The sequence below is a fragment of the Rhinolophus ferrumequinum genome, chromosome 11, assembly GCF_004115265.2.
Source record: "Rhinolophus ferrumequinum isolate MPI-CBG mRhiFer1 chromosome 11, mRhiFer1_v1.p, whole genome shotgun sequence".
Taxonomy (NCBI): Eukaryota; Metazoa; Chordata; class Mammalia; order Chiroptera; family Rhinolophidae; genus Rhinolophus; species Rhinolophus ferrumequinum.
In genome coordinates, this window is record NC_046294.1 from 65,225,155 (window position 1) to 65,251,505 (window position 26,351).

Sequence of the window (26,351 nt, forward strand, 5' to 3'; positions counted from 1 at the left end):
CCCATCGCACCCACCTGAGTTGCTCGGCTCCTGGGTCCCTGACTTTGTGCAGGGGATGTCGCTGTACATCCAATGCCCACTAAGTTGGGGTTAAGGTTCAGTCTCAGTCCAGCACCTGGACTAGCTCCCCAACCTTGCTTTATGCACCAACCCTGCAGAGCTTGTACATCAAAATCTCAATTCCAGCTGTACCCTCTCTACTCTTTCCCTTTAGCAACTAGAGAAACTCCCTTATGTGACAGCAAATAAGTCTGCAGGGCCATTCTAGCCACTTGTTGAAGCGCACCATCCCAGATTCAGAAAGGTCTGGGCTCCAGATATAGCAAAGGCCCTAGGAAGCCTGCTTTTTCCTCTTTTCTTCTCTGCTGTTGTTTTTCTATTCTTTAGAGTTCTTCCTTCCACTAAATAAAATATTAAGCTGTCAAAACTGTCAGAATTGGGAATGTAATAAAAATTTTTTTTACAACAATCAGGGGAGTACTCAGTGAAGAAGAGGCTGGTAAATTTTGGTGAGAGAGTGTATGGTGTTTTGCATACCGACCTACAGTACATTCCCCAGCTTGGCCAGTGGCCGCAGTGATGGCAGCTCGTTTTAGATGGTACAGCTTGCTAGTGACAGAGGGAGAAATTCAGACCTCGTTACCAAAGAATTTTGGTTGTACCTTTTGACCCGTCTGGTGGCTTCCTGAGGGATTGGCTCTGAGGCTTGCCTTTGTTTTACACCCCCTTAGAATTCTCTCAGGGGTGGAACGGCCTACAGGGCAGCATGTGTCACAAAAGTATTTAAAGACATTCTATTACTAACTTCCACCTGGGACAAGGGATGGAGAATAGGACAAACAGCAGACAAACCAAAAGTCCTCGGAAGGAGGAGACTGAGGAGGAAGATACATAAAGAAATAAAGACTTCGGTGGGCTCCCGGGTAGAACAGGGTATCTGGAGGGCCATGCGCATGCCCGAGTCTGAATGCATGCTCAGGAAAGACCTAAGGTGATCCTACGTTTGCACCTCTGGCTGATCTTTGAGCTCCATGAAACAGGAGGTGAGGGTTAAAACAGAGCTGTATGTTGTCTGACTAAGCATTGAAGCGCTCCAGTTCAGAAACAATTTGCAAAGACTGAAAATACTGCCATATATATATATATTTGGCTCCAGACATTTAAGGAAATATCTCTCGTGTCACTGGCTGACCACTGAGATGATGAAAGAGCGACATGCATGATCACACATGACAAGAAATACAGTCTTTACAAAATCATTTTAAAAAGTCACTAAACAAATGGATGACAGCAGCCCACAGGTAACATCAAATCATGGGGTAAAAGGACACTAGACAGTGACTTAAAACCATATAAAGAAATAAAGAATACCAAAAAAAAAAAAAGATAGAAAAGAAAAAGAATACCAGTAAAGATAACTACATAGGTAAATATGAAAAACAGTATTATTATATTTTTGGTTTGTAAGTCCTTGTTGTTTTCCTATATGATTTAAAATACAAGTGCATAAAACAATAATTGTAAATGTATGTGTACAGGCACATAATATATAAAGATATAATTTGTGACAAGAACAACATAAAGATGGGTGTGGTACTTATAGGACCACAGGTTTTGTATGCTATTAAAATTACGTTTGTATCAATTCAAACTAGGTTCTTTGAAATTTAGAATATTAATTGTAATCCCCAGGGTAACCACGAAGAAAATTGCTTAAAAATATACAATAAAGAAATGAGAAGATAATCAAAATGGTGCACAAGAAAAAAAAAAGGCTCATTCTGTCTCATTCTGCCAAAAGATGCAAGAATTGCCTTTCGTTAGAAACTGACATGTAGCCTACGGGCAAAATGAGGTTCCTCTAAACAGAAATTCAACCCACATAACACTTTTAGCAAAAATTTAATATAAATAAATGTGAAGCATTATCTAAGGAATATAATGACCCAGGAGCTTCATATGGTCTGAGCACCTTTTCTACCATTGCTGCTGTAAAACTGACACCTTGTGCCAGGTAGCAGGCCAGTACTTTCCTACGTATGATCAGCAAAACTCTCACACTGTGATGTTGATGGATTTAACATACACAAGGGCTCCTGTGGTCAAATATGTTTAGAAATGCTGGGTTCAATGGAATTCAAGAAATGTCTTTACCGCAGGACTCCTCAGAGTCTATAGCACATTGAGCATTGTACGCTGAGTCCTCAGGAGGTGGGGATAACATGCACATTTCCCAAACTTTTTGGTCATGGAAAGAATCTGTCATTTTGAAGAGTGAAGCGTTAGAGAAAATTCTCTAGAGAATGCTGCTGAAAAAAGTTAAGCATAATAAGGAGGTTTTCTATACCCCACTTTCTTCATGACCATAGTTGTGGTGATAGCATTTGGGTTGCTGTGTGTAACCTAAGTAACATACTTGGCTCAATACTTTCCAGATTTTATTGTAAGATTTAGGTGTCGAGGAAAACGCAATAGAGCTTCCCTGCACCCCTGTTTGATGTAAAACAGGGGAACACAAACATCAAAGCTAAATAGACCTAGACCCAAATCCTTGTTCACACTACTCAGCACTGATTATGGACTTCAGTTAAGTTCTACAAAATAACCTTCATAGCACCATCTAGATGAGTGTCTGACTGAATAACAGGGGATGATAACCTAGACCAGTTATCATATAAAAACTGACCATCACAGTCCACTCTTGTCAACTTGGCATCCATACACATCTTAAACCATTCTTAATCTCCAAGTAAAGAACAAAGTCATACTTCCACATGATACCGGTATCACGATCCTGTATACAACCGAAAATAGGCTAATTCGTTCCCCAGAAGAAGATACAAAATCTGGGGTAATATTCACTTTTCTTCTTTGATATCCTGCAACTTACATACAGTGATATAAAATTAACTATCACTATTACATCTCATGGTAGACGACTAGGAGATAAGACCTTAAGCAACATATTTAACTACCCTGAGTTCATCTGTAAAAAGGGCTTATAATACCTATGAGGGTATTTGCTCATTCACTCAGCATTTATTTATATCAATCATTATAAGCTATGTAGAGTACAGTATTGAACTAGACACAATCTTTGCTCTTAACTAGTAGAGAAGGCAGTGAGATGAGGTCTCTCAGGAGTTTGGTCCAGGGCCTGGAACAGAGTAATGCTTGAGAAACTTTAGTTGACTTCACCTTCCTTCTGGAATGAAGAAGGCACAGCTTTCTGAATAACCACAGTCATTGCCTGTATCTCCTTATTCTACCCAAAGGGACTATTCATCCTGCATTAGAAAGAGCCCAGAAAACTTTTCCAGATCTAAAGAAACTACCATTCAGGGAACTTGGAATAAATAGAGCACTACCACATTTCTGTGGATGGGTGCCATGATTTGTGTTTAATGACAATAGATTAAAATGACTCAATGGTTCCTCTTAAGCCCCAGTATCCATGGCTACCAGAAAATCTGCTGGCTTGGATCAAAACAGAATCATCAACTCAAGTGTGAGGAGACACTTAGCGAGTTAAACTCTTGTTTTATAAACTGGACTCACTGAACCATTAGTATTTCCCAGAGAATTAAGTCTTCAGTAAACATAAAACATTCAAGAGCTTCACATAACGAATGTTATATCATAGTGGCTTATAACAGAGGTCACTGAAGAATCACAAAATTCACACTTTTCTAGAAATGGCAACTGCTTCATCATTACATTACCAAAAGTAATTTACCCACAGACTCTTGGAAAATTGATTTCCCCCCTCTATTCATTTGTAGGCATAAGGAGTCAAATATTCACCACCTTAAAACTATTTACTTTCCATTGCTTTCTCTCTATAATAAAACGTTATGAACCTTCAAAACCCTTCTGTGTGTTTTCTCAGACATTTTCAATGTAAGACAAAAACATAAAGACTGAAACAAGCCTAGAAAGGTGGATATTTTTTACTTTAGTCTAGGAAATATAAACAGATCCAATTTCATTCTTTAAACTTGAAATCGTGTACGTGTCTAAGAGAAAAACAATTCAGCCACCACATGTGCCACGCATCATGATTAATAGGATGTGGAGTCAGAAAGATGAGCAAAACAAGACCCTTCAAGCATAGTTCATCTAGCAACTAGTGAGAGGTGAATGAAGGACAGAAAACCAATTTTCTTTTTTTTTTTTAAAGTGGAAATCTACAAGCCTGCACATCACATGTGCAAAACACTTATACCTGTGACCATACACAAAAGCTGTGAGGTTTCCCAGAATTTTTCCTGGTATGCTTCTTAGTAAAAATGAATCATAGGAGAGACTTTTTCGTATCAAAAAAAAAAGATCACTGTTCACTTAAAGCCTACTGAGAGTCTGCCACGTTCTAGGTGCTGAATCTGTGCAACTGACAGTCTCTACTTGTCCACAAGCTTCATTCAACCCAGTAGGAAACACTTAGGGCAGCAGGCAACTCCCAGATAGTGTCGCTTCATGATAGAGGTAATCCAAGGGCTACGAGAGCACCAGGAAGGACACCTAACCGAGACTTGAGCCTTCTTGAATGTGACTGCTCCAAACTGAGACTTGGCAAATAAAGCATCTGCTAAAGGAAGGTACTACGAGTGCTGAGGATCGGGCAGAGGCCCCAGTTGAAAGAGAAAAGCATGTTGAAAGGTTTGGAGCAAGAGTGATCACAGAATGTTGAAAGTGTTAAAGACAGTTCAGGTTCCCTGGAGTTTGGGACCCTTTCTCTCACTAGGAAGGAGAGGATTATGGTTACAATTCTCAGGTGGGGCGAGCCTATAAGCAGGCATTCCTAAAATAACAGGTGGTAAGTGCCATGACAGCAGCAAGCGTAAGACCCCAAGAGAGTATTTCACCAATCCTTGTGGGACAAGGCAAGCAAGCTTCCCTGAGGATGAAGCCATCCATTCTGTGAACTGAAGGATAAAGGAGGAGTAACCAGCCACAGAGGATGAGCTAGGAGAGAATAGCCCGCAGAGGAGCCAAGTAAGAGAGCCAGGCAATTACAGACGTCAGGGGTAAGGAGTGTCTGCAGTGTATCGGAGAGAAAGGACAACAGATTGGGATGGAAAAGTAAATAGGGACCAGATGATACAGGGTCCATGTGCATTGGTAAGGATTTGGGATTTATCTTAAGTCTAGAAAGCTCTTAAACATAGAAGTATCATAACCATCTTTACCTTTTAAAAGATCATTCTGAAAGAAAAAAAAACCCTGCAGACAAATGTTGAACTCTGGTTGATGATACGCATGCTTGAATTAATTAGGAGGAAATAGGCTGATGTCTGTGATTTACTTTAAAATGCATGAAAAATGAGAAGCTTGATGGATGACTAGAGGGCTGATGGTTGGCTAGAGGTGTGACAAAGAAAACATAGTGAAATGGTAATGGTAAAATCTAAGTGGGGGTGTCTGGAGGTTCGTTGTAAAATTCTCTCCACTTTCCTTATGTTTGAAATATTTCATAGTAAAATACTGGGAAATTAGATCCTTCTGGCTGCTGCTTGGACAAAACTTTGGGAAAGGGCAAAGGATCCAGGTAGGAGGTTGTTGCAGGAACTGAGGCAAGAGATGATCAGGCCCAGACAGCAGGGGGAGAAACAGGGATAAAAGAATTGGAATTCACGAGGTGTTTAAAAAGTTAAATCAACTGCTGTGGCGATGGGATGGATAAAGGGGGAAGAAGAGGTGGGAATGAACAAGACCCTGTTTCCCTTGACCTTGCTACAAACCAATTCTGAGTAGAGACAAGGATGGTCCGTAGAGTTGGGGGTGAGAAGAATGACTCATAAGACCCACTAAGGACTCTGTGTCACCAATGTCTCCTCCAGCTGGACTTTGACTTCAGATTCTCACCAGATTTCTGGCACTAGTTCTCTGCTTTTTCAGTCTGTTCTCGAACTCAGTGGGCTTTGGCATCCTGGGCAACCATGTGTGCAGGGGGCGAGGGAGAGGGTCACTACTGCCCAGCATGGGCTGTGGTCCCACACCAGAGGGGCTGGGCTGCTCCTTCCGCCGCTCTACCCACCTCCCCTTCCTCCAGAACTTTCTGAATGCTGCTGTCGCTCTGCTCTCAGCAAGTTAAGTGTTGTTTTGTTTGCTTGTTTTTTAAGAAGAAAACTGTTCGGGATGAGCAACTTCAAATAGCCCCATCCACAGCCAGCCTTGATTTATCAGCTTTCAGTCAGAAAACAGATTTCTCGGCAAGACCCAATCACAATAAGGCACAAATGAGTTTTCCTCAAAGGCCGCACACTGCCGCCCTGGGGAGACCTCAGCCATCATATTCCCTTCCTCCCACCCTCCCTGCCACCTGCGCTGGCTGTAATTTTAGCTCATTTCCTACAGCTTTGTCCTAGACATTAGCAAGTCCCTCACCCTCTCCCCTGCATGTGAAAGACATTTACCAGAGGACCTGTTTTCCTTTTCAGTAATTACTTCTGGACTTCATTTCTGTATTCTTGTCCTGGACACTTCCACAACCGTCTGAAACTTAATGTTAAACCCTAATGTTTTGTCGTGCTGGGGACCCTGCTCGCTGCGCCATTTGTCGTGCAAGGCAGCCTGCGGGGCTTCTAGTCCCGCTCCCCACATAAGGACGCAGGATGTGGTGAGGCCAAAAAGGAACACCCACGGAGCCATAGGTAGGGGAGTCACACCACTATGGTCTCACTGGCGGCTCGAGCCACACGACCGGCAACTTGCTGTCCGCTTTTCTGCCTGCCAACCGACCGACCAGCAATCACAGCCATGGCAGTTATATCAGTGACTAATGGCTCACTGGTTACAGCTGATGGACAATTAGCCACAGCTGACGGCATCTACTACCCGAGCCAGCACCTTTCACATGAGGCTGAGAGCCTGGAAACTGCTCTCTGGGACTCTGTCCCCATACTCTCTTACCTTGTCAAGGCTTAGAGCTTCCTCAGTACAGTTGTTCCTTGAACAGCATGGGTTTGCACTGCCTGGGTCCACTTCTCCGATTTTTTTCAATAAACACAGTAACCCTTCCCATCTGGGGTTCTGCATCCATGGATTCAACCAACCAGAGATCGCAAACAGGATTTTTGAATTCCCAACTGCAGATTTCCAAACACAGATGGAAAACCGTTTTCCATCCGCAGTGGGTTGAATCTGAGAATGTGACGGGCTGATCGTAGGTAAGCTTTGGAGGAGTCAAAAGTTATATGTAGATTCTGGACTGGGTAAGGAGGGTGGTGTTTTGGACTGGGTAAGGAGCTCCCTTAATTATCCCCTGCAATGTTATCCAAGGGTCAGCTGTATTTGTGAGGACTTGAGCAGGACATGCACACCTGCTTCTCTCCTGCCGAATGGATGCTCACGGGAAGAGAACCACTTGGTATCGGATCCTAAAATGGAGACTCCTAACTCTGTTTAGGGCAGGAACATGGGAGGCTGGGCTGGTAACCATCACTGTTCCCAAATAAAGCCAACATATGTTTCCCAACATGCAATCTGATTATGGCATTTGGCTTTTAATTAATTAATTTATTTATTTATTTATATTTATTTTTTAAGACTTCACTTGAGACCCAGACAGCACCTTCCTTTTCCATCCTGGAGGTCTCCCCTTCACCTGCATCAGATCTGGAGTCGTGTTTACCTGAGTTCAGATTCTAGCTCTGCACTCCCCAGCTGAGCCTGCTTTCCCACAGTTAAAATAGGGAAGGCATTCACTCTAAGGGTCATTGCAAGGAGTGAGCCGGATCATACACAGTAAAGTCATCATAGGTTCTTGGAAACAGTGACTTTAAGAAAAACAACTTATAATAAAAATCAATTTTACCTCAGGCTAATTGATATAAACAAGACTTACGTTCCTACAGTATCTCATCAACATTATAATGAAACAACGTTGAATGAAACGTTATTCGATAACCGGCTGTATTTCAGAGACAACGGGCCCTGCACGCTAAGGGAGGCCGTTACACAGGTTGCTGAGGGAATTTTTTGGTTTTTGTTTGTTTTGTCTTTGGTTGTACATTTAAATTCTTGGGTCCCCAAGGCCCCACTTTATCTCTGCATCTCTGTGCTGCTAGGTCTGCTCTCCAGCAGGAAACTTAGCTCCTGGGGGCTGAGACAGGTCACTGGGATGAAGCCAGGTGGTTCATCCCAGGTAATATGCTGATGAAGGGGCAGCAGAACTGAGGAACAGGGCACAGAGAGAGAAAGGCCTCGGAGGATAAAAGGATAGGAATGAAACCATTAAGACTTAACTCTGCTGGGCGCGATGCCAAGTCATCTTCATGAACTTTCTCTTTCATTTCCCCCCCCAACAATCCCATTATAATAGGATAGCCCCCTTTACAGATAAGAAAACTGACAGAGAGTTTAAGTCATTTTCTCAAGGGCTTCTAGCTGACAAGTAGCAGAGCTGAGACTGGAACTCAAGAGCTGACTAAAGGGCCCAGGATCTCACCCATTATGGGGTCTCTTTCTCAGAAAAAGCGAAACCCTTTCTCAGAAACCCTCCAGCTCCAGCCACAGGAGGTCCCTATACTTGGGTAAGATGGACGCCATTTAACTGGAGCCACCTGGAGTTCTGCATTTGCACCTGGACCTAGTAGGCCCTGGAGTGGGTAATAAACGGGCAGGAGTGTGGACATCTCTGCAGCCTCACAATCTCTGGAGGTGGGAGGGAGAGACTCCTGTTTTGAAAGTAAGTATGAAGAAAACACTAGAAGGGGCAGCATCCTTCCTGTTTTACCTGATATACTTGGTTCTTTAAAGGATACTCTCTGTGTCTGTGTTTGAAACTGGTGCTGGGAAGAGAGGGCAGCCTTAGATTTGGGCTCTGAAGGTGCTGGGGTCTCCACCCTCAGATGTCTGAGTCTCTAAACTTGGGCTAAGCCAGAGGTTTTCAGTTTCACTGTGATGGGTCCACAGCCGGTTCCTGCAAGGCCGGAGGGACTGGGAGAGCCATGGGCTCCTGGGTGGGAAAAGGCTGAGGGAGCCCTGTTTCCTAAAGTGTTGGGCCCTTGAGACGAGGTGTTCTGTCATTCCCACCCCCCCTTTGGTCTCCCTTTCCACTACCTCCTGTTACCAGAACTACCCAGAACAGAGTTAGAAACATAGTGCTCGACAAACATCAAAAGAAAAGCCAGCCTCCTCGTTCCTGTAACAAAAATCACCTTTGGCTGTGGAAGGCTCTCACATCTGACTCTTGCCCGGGCATGCTCCTGGCTCCGAGATGGCAGCGGGGCTGATGGTGCTTGGCTGTGTAGCCTCGTGCTCAGGCTGGGTCTCAGAGGGGTTGACACTATGAGAGGCACAACCTCTCACAGAAGGAACAGCGGAGGGAAGCAGCTGCCTGAGGACCCCTCAGAGGGGCTAGAGTTAGGGTTGGCATTTGAGGAGCTAAGGATTGCATTTGTCACACTATGCAGTCCCACCATGCCCTTTGCCCCGTGTAGAATCTGGTTATTGAGCCTTTGTTCAGTTACGCACCCAGGATCAAAGCTCTGAGTGTCACTGAATTAGAAGGGCTGCCTCTGAGCAGAGAAGGGCCAGGAAAAGTTCCCCCAGGGAAGGTTGGTACCATTCTACCCCAACCCTCACCTTAGCACTGGTTTCTTCTCCTCCCTGGGCTTTACTTGCTGTGTCTGTACAGTCGTTGGAGGTGGGTGTCAGACCTCTAAGGTCTATTCCACCTGCCCTGACATTTGGTGATGCTGCCTCAGACAGAGCATCATGGTCACTGGGGGGAGGCTTGAAGCCCACAATCACTCCTTGGGATAGCGGAGGGAGTGGAGTAGGGTGTCCTCTCTGTCACATGAGCAGGTGGGTCTCCTCTCTGCAGTCGGCCATGGAATGGTGGTGGCAGCTCCTGTTAGGGCTCGGGACAGTCACGCCCATCTGGGCTGGGGACGAGCTGCTCAGTGTCTGCATGAGGGCCAAGCACCACAAGCGAGAGCCCAGCCCGGAAGACCAGCTCTACGAGGAGGTATAGAGGCCAGACTGGTCCAGGGGTGGGAGGGGGGCTGTTTGGGCCGATCAGGGAAGGGACACAAACGCCAAGGTGGTTTCTGAAGGCTCATCGACCCTGACTCGTTTGGATCCTTAGGTTGGGATTTGGGTAAAGCCCACTGGAGGGACACTATGACCTTTGGAGACCATAATTGCGGAGGGATTCAAAGTTCCCATCTGAGCTGCCCGGCCACTCGGGGAGCAGGGGCAAGTGGTGATCCCAGAGGCTCTTTGTTGGTTCCGCATAGATTCAAACGAACAAGGTCCTCCTTCTCTAGCCTGCCTACCAATAGGCCTTGGGGACACATATGACTTCAGTGACTCCTTCCCAAGCTCCTGAAAGCAAATGACAAGGTTGTGGGAGAAAGAACAGAGCTGGTGTCTACCTGGCATTTACTGAGCCTTTCTCAGCTACCTCTCATCCAAGGCAACCCCAAATACCCTTGGGTCTCCTGGGGTTCCTCTGCTGCCCTTCAGGAGACACTGGAAGTCATGTTTCTAAGGGACTGTAGCAGGGAAGTCAGTGTGCAGTTGCCCTTTGGGTGTGAATATTGACAAATTATCAGCATTCTTTCTATACAGGGTGTGCTGGTCTAAAGACATTGTACTTGCCCAGGTCCTCTTCTAGGGGACATTTTAACCTTTCTGCCGTAGACACTCATCAACCTCTGCCTGTTACCCTATAAGGCCCCATGCCTTTTGCTTCTTCTTCCACCCTCAGTGCATGCCCTGGAAGGACAATGCCTGCTGCACGTTCAACACAAGCTGGGAAGCTCACCTGGATGTATCCCTGCTCTACAGCTTCAGCCTGCTTCACTGTGGATTGATGATGCCGGACTGTCAGAAGCACTTCATCCAGGCTGTCTGCTTCTACGAGTGCTCCCCGAACCTGGGACCTTGGATCCAGCAGGTGGTAAGATTGAGCTGGGAGGCAGGAGGCCCGTCTGTGCAATAATGCCCTGTTACTAAGAGCCTGAGCTCCAGGATACGAGCAGGAACAGGCAATGCTCTCCTATGGACAAGTACGGAGTCAGAAGCCGCTGTTGGGGAAGGGAATGGAGAGGAGGCTGCTTCTGGAGAATGGTCCGGGGCATGGAGGGGTGACTGGTCAGATGAGAACAGTAGCATGAGAGACTATTTGAATCCCATCTTCTGTAGAAGCTGTGTAGCCTGGGACAAACTAGCCTCATTGTTCTTATTGGTAAAACAATCCTTAGAGACTTCATAATAGAATATGTTCATGTGATACCTGGTACAAGTCCCATTGTAGCTCCTGACAGTCTTCAAATTTCTGCTCTCCGTTTCTTATCTCTGGTTATGCGTGCACCCAGGTGGGCCTGAGGGGGCAGGAAGAGCGAATTTTGGATGCACCACTATGCCGGGAGGACTGTGAGCAGTGGTGGGCAGACTGCCACACATCCTACACTTGCCAATCTAACTGGCATGGCAGCTGGGACTGGAGTCGGGGTGAGCGGTACTTGACAGAGCCTGGGGAGAAGTGGGGCCTGGGAGGCCCCCCAGTGCCAGCCCCCTAAGCTCCCCCCAGGCAAATGATGGGGACGTGAGGGTGGGAGTAGCAGGAGTAAGTTACCCATGCCTTAATCTTTCACAGGGAAGAGCCGCTGTCCCGCAAGAGCCCCCTGTCACCCTTTCCCCCATTACTTCCCTACCCCGGCTGACCTGTGTGAGAAGATCTGGAGCAACTCGTTCAAGGCGAGCCCTGAGCGTAGGGACAGCGGGCGGTGTCTGCAGAAGTGGTTTGAGCCTGCTCAGGGCAACCCCAACGTGGCCGTGGCCCGCCTCTTTGCTCGCTCTGCCCCGTCCCGGGGACTCTCCTGTATTCTCATGGCCTTCTCTCTCTCCCTGCCATTCCTTTCCTGAGAGCCCCTTCTTCTCCCACACACACGCCTGCAGTCCCCCAGCTGTGAGCCAGGCAGGGCCATGGCAGCCTCCTTCCTCAGTCCCTTCCTTAAAAGGAGCAGCCAGACTGAGGGGTAGGGTGACATTGAGGCTGCAGGACCTGGTGTCTGAGCCTTGCACATTTGGTTCTCGAACTCCTCTGCTGTTCTGCTCTGCCTTTCCCTGCCTGGGAGGCAGGGAGTTGCCAAGGTCGTCCACCCCGTCCTGCCTTCAGGCCCTTCTCATCCAGCACATGCCCACCTCTTCCCTGGCAGAGCTGATGCTGACAGCCCTGGCCTCCTGTTCCATGATGGTGCCTCCACTAACACAGCAGTGGACCTTTCCTCCGTGTGACCCACTCTGTCCTAGCTCTGAGGTCAGGGAGTCAGGCTGCACAAAGAGGGAGCTGGTCTGTCTGCTGCACTGAAGTCGCAAAGTTGGTTGTTACTCTCCTAATAATGATGAACTTTTTAACACATACCAGCCCCTCTTGTTACATCCTTACAACACCTCTCTGGTAGAAGTACTTTCAACATCCTCCTGTTTTTTGGGGGCTGTACAAAAGACCCAAAACCGGTGTAAAGATGGGGCCACCCAGACCTTTGGCTCTCTACGTTGGATACCAAGATTGAAGCAGCTACCTGAACTGCTTTCAGCTTTCCCTGTTACAGATAGGGCACTCGAGTTCTAAAACCAACAAAGAACATCCTTCCAAGTGAGGTGCTCAGAGTTTGGAGTACAGGACAGAAGAATGCAGCAGTGACGACAAAGCCCTTCACTACAAGTCTGTGAGAACAAGGGGAGGGGATTCTGAGAAGGCCTCGCAAAGTGGGTGAGGTGTGAGCCCTGCTGAAGAGGGGTCATTTTATTGGGAACAGAAAGAAAATGCTACTCTAAACCAGCTGAGTTCCCCAAGGCATGAACTATAGGAAGCAGGACCTTTCATTGCTCTTAACTTAACAAATTGTGGCTTCAAAAATACATACAGGTAAAATTTCTTAAGAATTGAGGACTGTTATGAAATATCGGAGGGTATGTGCTTGGTAATAAAGCTGAGAGTTGAATGAGTTTCTTTTAGTATTCTTAGGTATAAATAGTTAAAAATAGTCAAAGTAGGGTTAAAATGGACACACACAAAACATCTCTGGGAGCCCTACTAAATGTTACTAGTTATTGATCACGTACTCTGTGCCCGGGACTCTGCCACGCTCCTAACATATGTTAGTTCATTTGAGCCTCACAAAAGCCTTGAGAGGTCCTCTTGTACCCCCATTTTTAAAACTAGGACAGGAGCATATGTAGGTTTGAAACCAGGTAAGTCTGACCCATGGTCCCAGCACATACAGCTTACACGGAACAGTCTGGGAAGTCATTGTTTGGGGCCGGAGCGATGCAGGGAGTGGAGGGAGAGGAGGCTGACTCCTGGCTTATGGTCAGAGAAGGCAGACCGAGCTCTCTCCCTGTGTGTGGTTGGGAGGGGTGATGTATTTTAAGTAGTGCCGTGAAACGGTCAGGTTTGCAGTTCAATTATTTTAATCAGAGTGGTCCATGCATGTGGCTAAAACACAGGGGTCAAAAGATGTCTAACAGAGCAACAGAGGCCTCGCCAGCCAACCCCTGGGCCCCAGGGTCCCTCCCCAGTGGCACCCAGGTCTGCATTTAGCTATGAAATAGTTGCACAATGTGGTTTATCTTTTCTGCCACACATTCAGATGATTTTTTTTCCTCTCTCTGTTCTGTTAGAATTTCTCAACTTAATCTTCCAATCTTTTTCATTTTGGCAATCTACTTTTAATTTTCAGGAGAATTTTTATTTTTTTTCCCCTTGTTGTCCTTCACAGCCTGCTGTTTTCAGTTTTATGCATGTAATATCTTCACACATCTCATTGAAGATCTCATCAGACTTTTTTTTCAAGCTTGTTTCTAGTCTCTGAATGACCTGTTTCTTCCAAGGTCAACCTGTTCTGTTTATCTTTCCGCTGCTGTTTTTTTCTGTCTCTGGTGACTCTGGCTGAGTGTGCACATTTACCAGCGAGGACTGGCTTGACTTTTCTAGCCCGCGGCTATAGGGGTTTTCCAGGGTTGTACATGTGGGTCTTCTCTCCCCTGACTAGCAAAGCGGGTAAAGAGCTCTGGGTACATGTGGAGGGCTTGTGGACTACAAGATTTTGGAGTGTGGAAATAAATGAAGACCCCAACCAAATGAGAACAAGCAAAGTCTATTTATTCAGAGATTCCCTAACAAGGGAGGCAGCCACCATTACTTGTGTTTTGGCAGAGACTCAAAGGCAGGCAGAGTAAGGGGGAAGCTTCTTGTTTTTTTTTGTTTTTTTTTTTTTAGGCTGTTGGTACAGGGAAGCTGTAGGTGGGCTAGCTAGAAGTGGAGCACCCTATGTGAGGCACATATTTGGCTTTCTCTGGTTGGTCCTCAGTTGGAAACAGGGATTAAAATTTAGGGAAGCTGTCAGTTATTAATCAAGTCCTGGATGTTTGGGGTTAATTGTGAGAGCGTTATTGTTTGGCTTCCTGAGCTGATCTAACTTCCTATAAGTCTGACTTACAGAGAGTAGGTGGCTTTCTGGACTGATTACTACAGATCATGGGTTAGAACTCTATTTTATGTACATCTGACCATTGTCCATTTGTATATACAGTCTCTCAAGACTGAGTTGGCTACTGCTATATTGAAGTGTAGACCCCTCAGAGGCTAGAAAAGAATGGTTCTCTCTGGGGTGCCAACATCACGTATTTTACCACATGTGAAACTTCAGCACTATCCAGAATTTTAATTTTTTATCAAGGACCTCTTCCAAACTCCCCCAACCCAGGGTAAAACTGGGGTTGCCTGAGCTCTAAATTTGGGCAGAGGACACAGAGGACAAGCATGCGTAGACTTTCTCTGGTCTAACTTCCCATAAGTCTGACTTGTAAATAGTAGGTGGCTTTCTGGCTTGATTACTACAGATAATGGGTTAGAACTCTATTTTATGTACATCTGACCATTGTCCATTTGTATACACAGTCTCTCAAGACTGAGCTGCCTGCCAACTCTGAGCCCAGAACCGCTCAGAGGTTCTGTACAGCAGGTCAGCTCCTTTTTCCACTGCAGCTGCCTCCTCCACTTTTTCTGGCCGCCTCTGTTCCCTTTGGTGTGCTTTTATATGCTTTCCATCTTCTAAATATTTTTTGAAATCTCTTGTTCACTAGTGGTTTCCTTCCACATTCTTTTAGTAAAGGAAGACTTAGAAATAAACATTTTAGTGGAATCTCAGTTATGATATCTTCTGTAACCAGCAGCTACAGATTCAAAAAACAAAAAACCAAAAAACTCATTGTTTAAAGAGTAAATTAAAAGGGGACCAAACTGAAGACAGAAAGGCTGAGGACAATGTATAGGACGAATTTGCAGGAGGGGAATGAAATGGAAATCCAGGTGACAGAAACCTAATTGTGAGTAATGCCCTGGGAGGAATTGAGTCAGGCTACAGGAAAGACAGCGGACTAGCAAGGAGGCAGATTCAGGAACTATTAGGAAGATAGAACCCATAGAAATGTGGACCATACTTCTGTATACAATGCCACAAATACAGTAAGTCCTCATCATTGATGGGTTTTGGAAACTGGAACTTTAAGCAAAATGATGTTTAATGAAACCAATTTCACCCTAGGCTAATTGTTACCGTTTTTCCCCAAAAATAAGACGTAGCCGGACAATCAGTTCTAATGCATCTTTTGGAGAAAAATTAATATAAGGCCCACTATTATGTTATATTATAGACCCAGTCTTATATTACAGTAAAATAAGACTGGGTCTTATATTAATTTTTCTCCAAAAGACGCATTAGAGCTGATGGTCCAACTAGGTCTTATTTGGTATACATGTAAATAAGAGGTAAGTCCCTACGCCACACTTCTGGTCATAAAGACCAAAAACACTTATGATATTAAATACTGAAAAAAATGTGAGCTCTGCATACATTGAAGAAAGATCTATATAAAACCAAGTAAGATCATTATTTTCCAACCCCTTATTCCAGTTCGGGTTGTGGATAAGCCTGTGCTGAGCCTGGCTCAGCAATCCAGGGCGAAAGGTGGAACCAAATCGGCACAGGACTTCCTTCCATCACAGGTCCGCTCACACTCACACTCACTCACACTGGGACAATGTAGACACACAGGTTCACCTCACAGGCACATCTTTGGGATGTGGGAGGACACCAGAGTCCTCGGAGAAAACCCACACGGACATGTGGAGACCGTGCAAACTCCATACAGTCGCCCTGGCAGGAATTGCTTCTTTTTTTCTCATCGACATGATAACGAAACGTTGAACAAAACAACATTATTTGAAGACCTGCTGCAGGTATAAGATAAAGCGTAGGGGAGAGTCCTATCACGAAGGAAACAACAACCTTGGATAGTGTAGGGAAGATGTTGAGAAAATTTGCCTTCATTGGCTGATGTGAGCTTTTGTCTATTAGTTTTTGTTCCTTTGTTTCCCCACGTGAGAAACTGCATGTGGGGTTCCCTCCTGTGAGAGGCTTCACGTGAGGTATTGGTTAGCTTAGGGTTAAGAAAATTTCTCCCTCATCTCGTTCCCAGCCTGAGAGATATAGGAGGATGTTGCGTTCTGTCTGTTTCGCCCACATCAGCAGATGAGGTGGAGAAGTAACTAAGTTATATCAGAATGACGTGACAGGCACGTTGCCGGGCTTTAGAAGGCCTTGGGCTGATGGTCCCAGGTGAGAACAGCAGGTGTTGTTTGTCTGAATCAACTGGCCCTTCAGCTGGATAAGCAATATTCTTATCACAGTAACTGCTGGACCCTCCCGGAACTGGCCATTCTGGGGGGTGGGGGGGAGGCGGGGTGGGGGGAGGCAGGAACAAGAAGCTTGGCTCTAAGGTACGTCTGAGAAAATATATAAAACAGAGCTCAGTTGGCAGTGAAAAATTTCATCTTTTGTTATGGTGATTCTTCATCATTCTAACATTTTGGAAACTTCTAGCACTATGCAGCTTACAATACCAGGAGATGCCCTGACTTCCAGCCAGGAACCTGGTGAGGTCTGGCTGTTTCCCCGAGCTCTCCAGTGTTGTTTCCCACGGTTAGAGTTCTTAAGAACTTGTTAGCATTTTGGAAATTTGTATGCAGCTTGCAGCTTATAGCATCAGGGAACGCCCTAACTTCTGGCAACAACAACAGCAGCAACTGCAGCAGCATTCTGGGGAACTAGCAAGCAGCAGTGGGAGATGCCTGAGTTTCTCTCAGCTGCAGGCCTGGCAAGGTTTTGATTCTTGACTGTTCCAGTATTGTTTTTCCTACAGTTTGGTGAGCTTCTTTGGCATATTTTAGTCTTAACCACATTTACTTTCTATCATTAGCATATTCTATTAATTGCCTTTGTGTTTTGCTATTGCATATTGTTAAATAAATTGATTCGATATTAAATTGATTAGATATTGCTAAATAAATTCATTAGTCCCACTCTAGCCTGTCCTCCTCTTTCTTTCCCCGCTCGCCATTGCAGATAGCTCAACTCTGATGCTCCCATTTGTAAGAGATACTTCCCTCAGCCAGAGGATACTAGATCATCGGTGAGACGAGAGATGGCAGAGAACATTTCTTCTACTGAATGCAATCCAGTCACTTTTCCACTATTGGAACATCAAACCCTATTCAAGTCCTTCCTCAGAGAATGCTGGAAGTCCTGGTAGCAGGTGAAATACAAAAAAAAAAAAGAAAAAGAAAAAAAGAAAAAATATCACTCTCTTGTATGTATCCCCTGCTTTATGACCCCTTTCTGAGTCACGTTCCTCAGTAAGACCCCTTACCTGAGGACAGAAGCCACTGCAGCCTGACATTCATGCAGAGGATCCTGTTCCCAGACCACCTCTGCTGCCTGAAAAAGGAGTGCTGAGTGCTGAGTACTCTTCGCAGTCATTCTTCACCACGTCCCTGCCTACTCCTTTCCCCATTCCATTCCCACTGACCCCCTCTGCAAAAAAGACTGCTTCCTTAGGTACTTCCCACTGTCCTATTGCTTTTATTGTGGGGGGACCCAGTTTGGGAGATTATTCCGGTGTCCAGGGCTGGTGTCTTTCACACTGAATCATATTCCCCAGCTCCAGCCCTTGGGAGAGTATCCAGTCTCTTCTTGTATCTCATGGGGGCAATATTCCTGCCAACAAAATCAATCACCCATTTTTTGTTTTCCATCCTTCTCTCTGTTATGCTCACATCCATCCTCAGATTTATCCTTCTGCAAAATCAGAAACCACTTTCAGTAGTGCTTTTTTTTTTTATTTTATTTTTTTAGTAGTGCTTTTACCACAAATGAACCAAATAGAAAAATCTGGACGAAGAGAGAGGACCTCCCAGGGAGGTGATGAGAGGCTTGGAGATGCTGGTGGGATGTCAGCATAGAGATGTGCGTCAAATAACTGACTTGGGGTATGTGAAAGAGGTCAGGGCTAAAGACAAGAATTTTGGAATCACTTTCCTGGAAGTGTTATATGGAACTATGGAACTAATGAGTTCTCTAAGAAAAATGTAAAGAGAAAAATGGAAAGCTAGTGGAGAATCTCTAACTTACCTACAGTTAGGAAGTGACAGGGAAAATGGAGTTAGTGAAGAGACAGAGAAGCAGAAGCTAGGGTAGAAGAGAAAAGAAAAGAACTGTATCTCAGAAGGACAATGTCAAATTCTGAGTTGCCATCCATATATTAATTAATTCACAAGTAACTATGGAGTTCTTACTCTGTGCTAGACATCATGCTGGTCCTGGGGACTGAAGAACTGAATGAACAATGAACAATGACTAGAGTGTACATAAAAAAATGGAATCCACTCCATAACCTGTTACAACCAGCCCAGGGATCCAACCTACTAGCTCCGGTAACCAGACCAAGAAGTCAAACTATTATCTGTAACAACCAGTCCAGGAAGGTAAATAACTCCTCTAACAATCACCACCAAATGCCCAGGACTTAATTAATTACTGACAGCTTCTCTGTTGTTGGCCCCTGTTTCCAACTTAGGCCCAACTGGAGAAAGCCAAATATGCATCTCTAGCCAATCTCACACAATATCTCATTTCTAGTTAGCCCACCTACCATGTCCTCATGCTAACAGCCGCAGATCAGGGCATACCTGAAGCGTTCTCTTTTTTCCATTCTTCTGTTTGCCTTTGAGTCTGCCAAAATTTAAGTGATGGTAGCTGATTCTCTTGCAAGTTCTGAATAAATAGCCTTTGCTTGTTCTCATTGGATTAGTCTCATTTATTTCCACAGATATAATAATGAGTGCAGCAAACATGGTCCCTGTCCTCAGGGAGCTTATATAGTAATAAGGGATACAGTAAAAATATGAGTAAACGATAAAACTTAGCTACGAATGAGACAATTGTTAGGAGGAAAACATACAAGGGACTCAGAGAGGATTTGAGGAGGTGGCTAATGTAGATGAGACACATACTTGAAAGAAGTTGTCAGCTTGAGGGACCATTTTAAGAATTGGGGGACATGTTTATGCATAAGTGGAAAATGCCAGTAGAGGTCAAATTAAAAGAGGGCAGAAAAGCTGAAGGGATAAGTTCAAGGCCGGTGGGTGATCTAGGGTATGAACACAAAGATTGACCTTGGCAATGAGGTAGGGTACTTTTTCCGTTGAGACAGGAGGAAAAGAGAGAAAATGTGAAAAGTTATTTCAAAATTAAAATGCTTCAAATAGAAACCATTAACTCAATTACATTAGGACTTGGCCATCTGCTGGGAGTTTGGGAGCTCAAACCACTGGGCTAGTGGGCGCATTCTGGCCCAAGTGTCGGACCTGGGCAGCTGCTCCTCACGCCTGGCTTTCCAAATGCACAGCCCAGGCAGCTTGCCAGTCCTATGCCACATGGTTAGTGTAAACTTTCCGGGGGTCAAAATCCACCCAAGGGTGAGATGCAAAGAACTGAGACAGGATTATTTTCAGGGTCAGGACATTTTATGAATAGAGAGGCTAAGAGTTGGCACCAGTGATGAAAAAGCAAACATTTTAAATTCATCTTGGCCTTTTCTGAGCTCTGCATCTGTCTACAGAGACAAGCCCTGGCTCCCAATCTCGGAACAGCCCCTGACTGTGAAGCTGCTAGCATCAGGCCCTCTGACTCCAGCTTCACAGAGGAAACACTTAGAACTTGCCAGTCTCTGATTACTTTGATTCAAAGGTAAGAGTTGGAAGGAAGGAGTTTTGGAAGGTAGGGTGGATAGTGGTGCCTTAGCATATAGCTCCAGGAAGGCAGATCACAGACGGGAACAGAGATGGGGCCCATTTCTCACCAATGGCTAAGTTTAGATTTATCCTCTGCAGACATAAGTCAAATGTGGTTTTTTTCCTTTTGCCTCCAGGAGCATCGAAATAGCCAGAGCAAGCACTATATGTTGCTATGTTTTCATTATTAAGTAAGAGGTATAACATCACCCAGTTCTTAACCCATTTTCTAGTCTTGGTTCCTCTGGGGAGGCTCACAGGTGAAGTAAAAAGATTTATCTTGCACATGACAGTAATTTTTAAAAAAATAATTGGAAAATTGATGATGTGTGAAAGTAATGAGCAAGATGGAAAAGATGGCTGACTATTTTCATAATTTTGGTGAGAAGAGCTTTCTTAAGTCAGTAGTTATAAAGTAAAAGATTAACAGATTTACTATTATTTTTAAAAAGCAAGCAAGAAAGGAAAGGGAGAGGGATTTTTTAAAACACTGTAAACAAAGTTAAAAGACAAATGGAAAATAAGAGGAAATATTTACAATATGTCTATGTAGTTGTTAATATTCTTAATACACACGATTTAAAAAAAATCAATATTAAAAATATGACTGCCCACTTGAAGTATTAACAAAGGATGTGTATAGATAATTCACATTTAGAACAAAATCTAAACTCCTCATTATGGCCTTATAGTTTCAATTTATCTGTCACTGCCTATCTCTCTGACCTCAGCTCCTAAGATTTTTCTCTCCTGCTTACTATTCTCTAGCCATATGGGATTTCTTCTAGTCCTCAAATGACTAAGCTCATTCCTGCCTTAGAACATTAGCATTTGCTGTTTCCTATTCTTGTGATGTTTTTGTCCCTTATCTTTTCATGCTTAGCTCTTTCTCATAATTTGGGTGTTATTTCAAATAGTACATCTTCAGAGACCTTCCGCAATTACCCACTGTGGAAAAGTCCTAATCCCAAGTCATATTCCATGAGATCCTTTTGTCTTATTTTTTTATGACTTATATTACCATCTGAAATTGCCTGTGTGTGTGTGTGTGTGTGTGTGTATGTGCACGCACACACATGCACATGCACACCCATGCTCTATTTCCTCCCACTCCCATTAGAAAGCAAGTTCATGAGGGGCAAGCCTCATTTATTGCTTTATCCGCAGCACACAGGACATGTCCTGGTGCATAGCAGGAGCTCAAATGACTAAATGAATGAATAAAGAAAATTGAGAAAATATGATCTATAAATATGAACAAAGGTTTGATTCCATGAGCAGTCAAAGAAATGGAAATCAAAACAATGAGAACTTTTTTAACCAATTAGATTGTCAATGATTAAAAAGAAGATGATATTGTCTTTTGGTGATGTAAATTGGTCAACACTTTGTGGAAGGTAAATTGGTAAAATGTATCAAAATTTAAAATTTTCAAATCTTTTGAGCTCACAATTCTATTTCTGTGAAAAGTCCTAAGAAAATGTCACTTTTACTTCAGAGCAAAATGATAAACTCAGATCCTTTGTTAAAGAGAAAAATTTTAAAGGAGCCAGAGGAAAAAGAGATTCAGTATATTCAGAGGAACAAAATCATGGATGACAGCATATTTCTCATAGGAAACAATGCAAGTGAGATGGTAGTGGAACATCTTTTAAATATTGAAAGAAAACTCAACCTTTAATTGTATACCCGGACAAAGTATCTGTGTGGGGCTGAATTGTGGCCTCCCAACCATAATTTATATGTTGAAGTTCTAACTTTCAACAGTTCAGAATATGAATGTATTTGCAGATATGGCTTTTAAGAGGTAATTAAGGTAAAATGAGGTCATATGGTGGGCCCTAATCCAATATGATTGGTGTCCTTACAATAAGAAGAGATTAGGACACAGGCGTAGTCCAAGGAATGACCATGTTAGGACATAGAGAGAAGGCGGCCATCTACAAGCCAACAGGAGAGGACTCGGAGAAACCAACCTTCCAACACCTTGATCTGGGACTTCTAGCCTCCATAGCTGAGGGAAAATGAATTTCTGTTGTTTAAGATACTCAGTCTGTGGTATTTTGCTATGGCAGCCCTAGAAAACTAAAACAATATCTTTAAAAAATGAACACAAAATAAAGACTTTTAGATATGCAAAGTCTGAAAGAATTCATCACTAGCAGACCAGCACAATAAGAAATGCTAAACAGGCAGAAGGAAAATGATAGGTTGAAATGTGGATCTATACAAAAGAATACGAAATATTGGAAATATTAACTACATGAGTACATATGCAAGAGCTTTAAAAATTATTTAAATGTCCTTAAAAGATAATTGACTGTTTAAACAAAATAATAACAGTACAGTGTGGGGTTTATAATATATGTAAAAGTAATATGTATGACAACAATAGTATAAAGGCTGGGAGGAGAAATGGAAGTATATTATTGTAAAGTTCTTACACCATATGTGAAGTGGTATAATATGACTTGCAGGTAGATTGTTATAAGTTAAATTTGTTGTTATAAGTTAAATATATATATATATATATATATATATATATATATATATATAATGTAAACACTAAAACAGCCACTAAAATAGCACAAAAATAGTTATAGCTAATTACATAGGAGATAAAAATGGAATAATTAAAAACATAATAATCCAAAAGAAGGCATAAAAAGTGGGAAAAAGGAACAAAGTGCAGATGGAACAAATAGAAAACACTTAGAAAGATGATAGATTTAGATCTCACTATATCATTAATCAAACTAAATATAAATGATCATACACACCAATCAAAAGACAAGAGATTGTCAGCTTTGATTAAAAAAAAAACCGACCCAACTATGTCCTAGCTATAAGAAATGTACTTTAAATGTAAGTGCACAAATGGGTTAAAAGGAGAAGAAAGAGATATGCCATGTAACACTAAGCAAAAGAAATCTGGATTGGCTATATTAATATCAGACAAAGTAGATTTCAGAACAAAGAATATTACCAGAGACAAAGAGGTTCATTTCATGATGATAAAGTGTAATTCATCAGGAGGACATAACAATCCTAAATACTTATGTACCAAAAATAACAGGGCTTTAAATACATTAAGCAAAAACTGATAGAACTGCAAGGAGAAGCAGACAATTCATAATCTTAGACAGAGATGTCAATACCCTGCCTCAATAATTGGTACAACATGAAAACAGAAAATCAGTAAGGACATAAAAGACTTAACACAATCAACCAACTTGACCTAATTGGTATTTCTAGAACACTTCACTTCAGGAACAGAAAAATATATTCTTTTCAAGTGGACACAAACTATTTATTAATATAGACCATATTCTGGGCCACAAGTCAAATCTCAATGTACTTAAAAGGATTCAAGTCATACCAGGTTTATTCTTAGACCACAATAGAATTAAATTGAAAACCAATAGCAAAAAAGATCTCTGGAAAATTCCCAAATATGTACTTTTAAGTAAGGGACCAAAGAAAAAATCAAAAGGGAAATTAGACATTATTTTAAACTGAATGAAAATAAAAACACAATATATCAAAAGTTCATGAGATGCTACTAAAGCAGAATCTGGGGAATATTCATAACACCAAATGTTTATATTAGCAAAGTCTCAAATCAGTGACTTCAGCTTCCACTTTAAATAGTTGTTCTTTTTTAAAGATCAAATGAACCCAAAGTAAGCAGAAGAAAGGAAGTAATAAAGATCAGAGAAAAGATCAATGAAATAGAAAACAGATAGCAAAGAAAATCATAAAATTAAATGCAAGCTCTTTTAAATGATCAATAAAGTTGATAACTCTCTAGCGAGACTGATCAGGAAAACAAATTAAGAAGATACAAATTGCCAGTATCATGAGTGAGAGATGTAACACCACTCTATATTATACAGATATTAAAAAGATAATAAAGAAATTTTATAAACACCCTTAATGCCAATAAATTCAACAACTTAAATGAAATGGAAAAATTCCTTTAAAAACAAAAACTGCCAAAACTCAAGAAGAAATAGATCATCTAAATAGCCCTATATCAAAGAAATAAATCTGCGGTTAAAAAACATTCCCACAAAGAAAACTCTAGATCTAAATGGTTTTCACTGAAGAATTACACCAAACATTTAAAGAACAAATAATACCAACTCTACATAAACTCTTTCAGAAACTTGAGGAAGGAATATTTTCAAGCATATCCATTTTAAATTTAACAATATATCATGCATAATTTTAATCAGTCCCCCTTCATTAACACATAATATGTACCAAAAATCATTACCTGGGGTTAACAGAGCTCTGAAAGAAATAACAAAGAAAAGCTGATTTTGATAAAGGAGAAAGAAGTGGAAATAGATCCTGAGCACAACTAGATTCTGCTACAAAGAAGGAGAGAAGAGAATGCTTGCAAGGGAGAGCCTCTCTCTCTCCAGAGGCTCTCAACAACTCAGTAGCAAGAAACATTTTACGTGTTTCATTGAGCCTGTACTAATATATCCAGAGCACTACTGGAGGAAGGATGGTATCCAATAGTTGTGTTTCACTCTATATTATAGTCTATTACCGTTTACCAAGAATCTCCCATATGCTTGGTTCTGTGCTGGAAATTTCCAAATGCAGTATTTCTTTTTATCCTTACACCCACCCTCTGATTTAGGAAACCCATCAACTACAGTGCACCCCTGCGCAGGCTCTAAGTTTTTTTCACCAGCCAGGAGAGGCAGGAGATGGGATAAGGGAAGGCAAAGAAACCATGAGAAGATTCAGATCAGATGCTCTCATTGATGTAATCCATATGGCAGGCCGCTCCTTTTTCTCTCCCACAAATTACGTCTCTAATCACCTTCCAGGAAGGGAGAAACAGAAAGAGAGGGGAATCCATCTTCCCATATCTCCACCTGGGCCATCATTCTAAGGGCATATCTTCATCACTTTGTGGTGTGTAATGAAGTTGTTTCCTCAGCTTAGTGGATGAGCTCTGGCGATCACTCCATTCCTGTTTTCCTACAGTTACTTTGTTGGGTTCTGATGAGTTAAGCCAACGTGTACTGGCAAAAGCCACATGCGGTTTGAGAGGAATGATGAAAAAAACCAATTGTCTTGCCTGTGATCCAGCTCTGGTTCTTTGAGTGATGAATGAAAGCCTTATTGACTGGATCTTCAAGACATGCCATTTCCTAACTCCTTTCCTTCTCTTTTCTTCTCATAGTCCTCTCTCTTTTGAGTCTCAAATACCCCTGTCTGAGCTCCCTACCCCTTCAGGATAACCAATACCTAATACCTTGTGGGACATTACAATCCCACAGTTGCAGGCTTTTGACGACTGTAATTGGCTTTATCTGGTTTAGCAGAATTGTCAGATGAACTTGAATATTATGACCTTCTGGCTCTGCTAGGCACTAAGGGAATGGGGAGAGGGAGCTTTGAAATAGTTAAATGCTGAGAGGATAGAATAGTGCAGGAAGGATGAGTTTTCCACTCTGAACTGTAGCTGGTTTGGGTTTTGGTTTTTTTTTTGTTTTGTTTTTTGGCACCTCCAAAAGTATCTGAAATGGAACATATTTTACCACCATAAGGAGTCATTTTCTTTTTCAGACTTTCCTATCCCCAATACGGAAAATTAGACAAATACAAATTCCTTCTTTTGGCCTGTTTCTTGGAAAACGGTAACCCATGCTATAGATAGATGCCATTCCTTTCAACTCTGGTTACAATCCAGAGCTTTTTCTCACTGTCTGGCCGTGCGGGCTTCATTACTTCATTCTCAACCCATGTTTCTCCTTTGAGCACTGGAGTGGGGAAGAAAGGGGAGTTTTATTTCATTCCACCAACACTCTCCATCCAGTTTTGGATAAATTAACGGCTCCAGTCAACAAGCAATTAATCACAAGGTAACCCACAGTGAATTCTGACATATAGAATGGAGACGAGGGAGAACCCAACTGGTTATTAGCCACCTGGGTTATTGCTCCTACTGTTTCTGCAGCACAATACATGTAAGTGGAGCAAGAAGGTGCTATAGAAATGAACAAAGACCACCCAAGTGAAAACAGAGACTACTTAGAGCTTGCTATAACAAGGGTATCAGCCACCAGCAATTGCCATTTGGCAGAATCAAAGGCAAGCAGGGAATAGGAAAGCTTTGTAATAATAATAATAATAATAATAATAATAATAATAGCATGGGGATAGTTTCAGGTATGCT

General features: G+C 42.8%; 1 protein-coding gene across 1 annotated transcript in view; it reads left to right on the forward strand.

Annotated features, from left to right (window-relative positions):
- The window catches only part of IZUMO1R (IZUMO1 receptor, JUNO), a 29,491-nt gene extending 17,068 nt beyond the window's left edge, over positions 1-12,423 (forward strand). The window contains exons 2-5 of the mRNA XM_033120556.1: positions 9,830-9,973; positions 10,718-10,927; positions 11,346-11,463; positions 11,609-12,423. Of these exons, the coding sequence (XP_032976447.1) occupies positions 9,836-9,973; positions 10,718-10,927; positions 11,346-11,463; positions 11,609-11,877 (735 nt within the window). The 5' untranslated portion in view covers positions 9,830-9,835 and the 3' untranslated portion in view covers positions 11,878-12,423. The remainder of the gene's footprint in view (positions 1-9,829; positions 9,974-10,717; positions 10,928-11,345; positions 11,464-11,608) is intronic.
- The last annotated feature ends 13,928 nt before the right edge of the window (positions 12,424-26,351 follow it).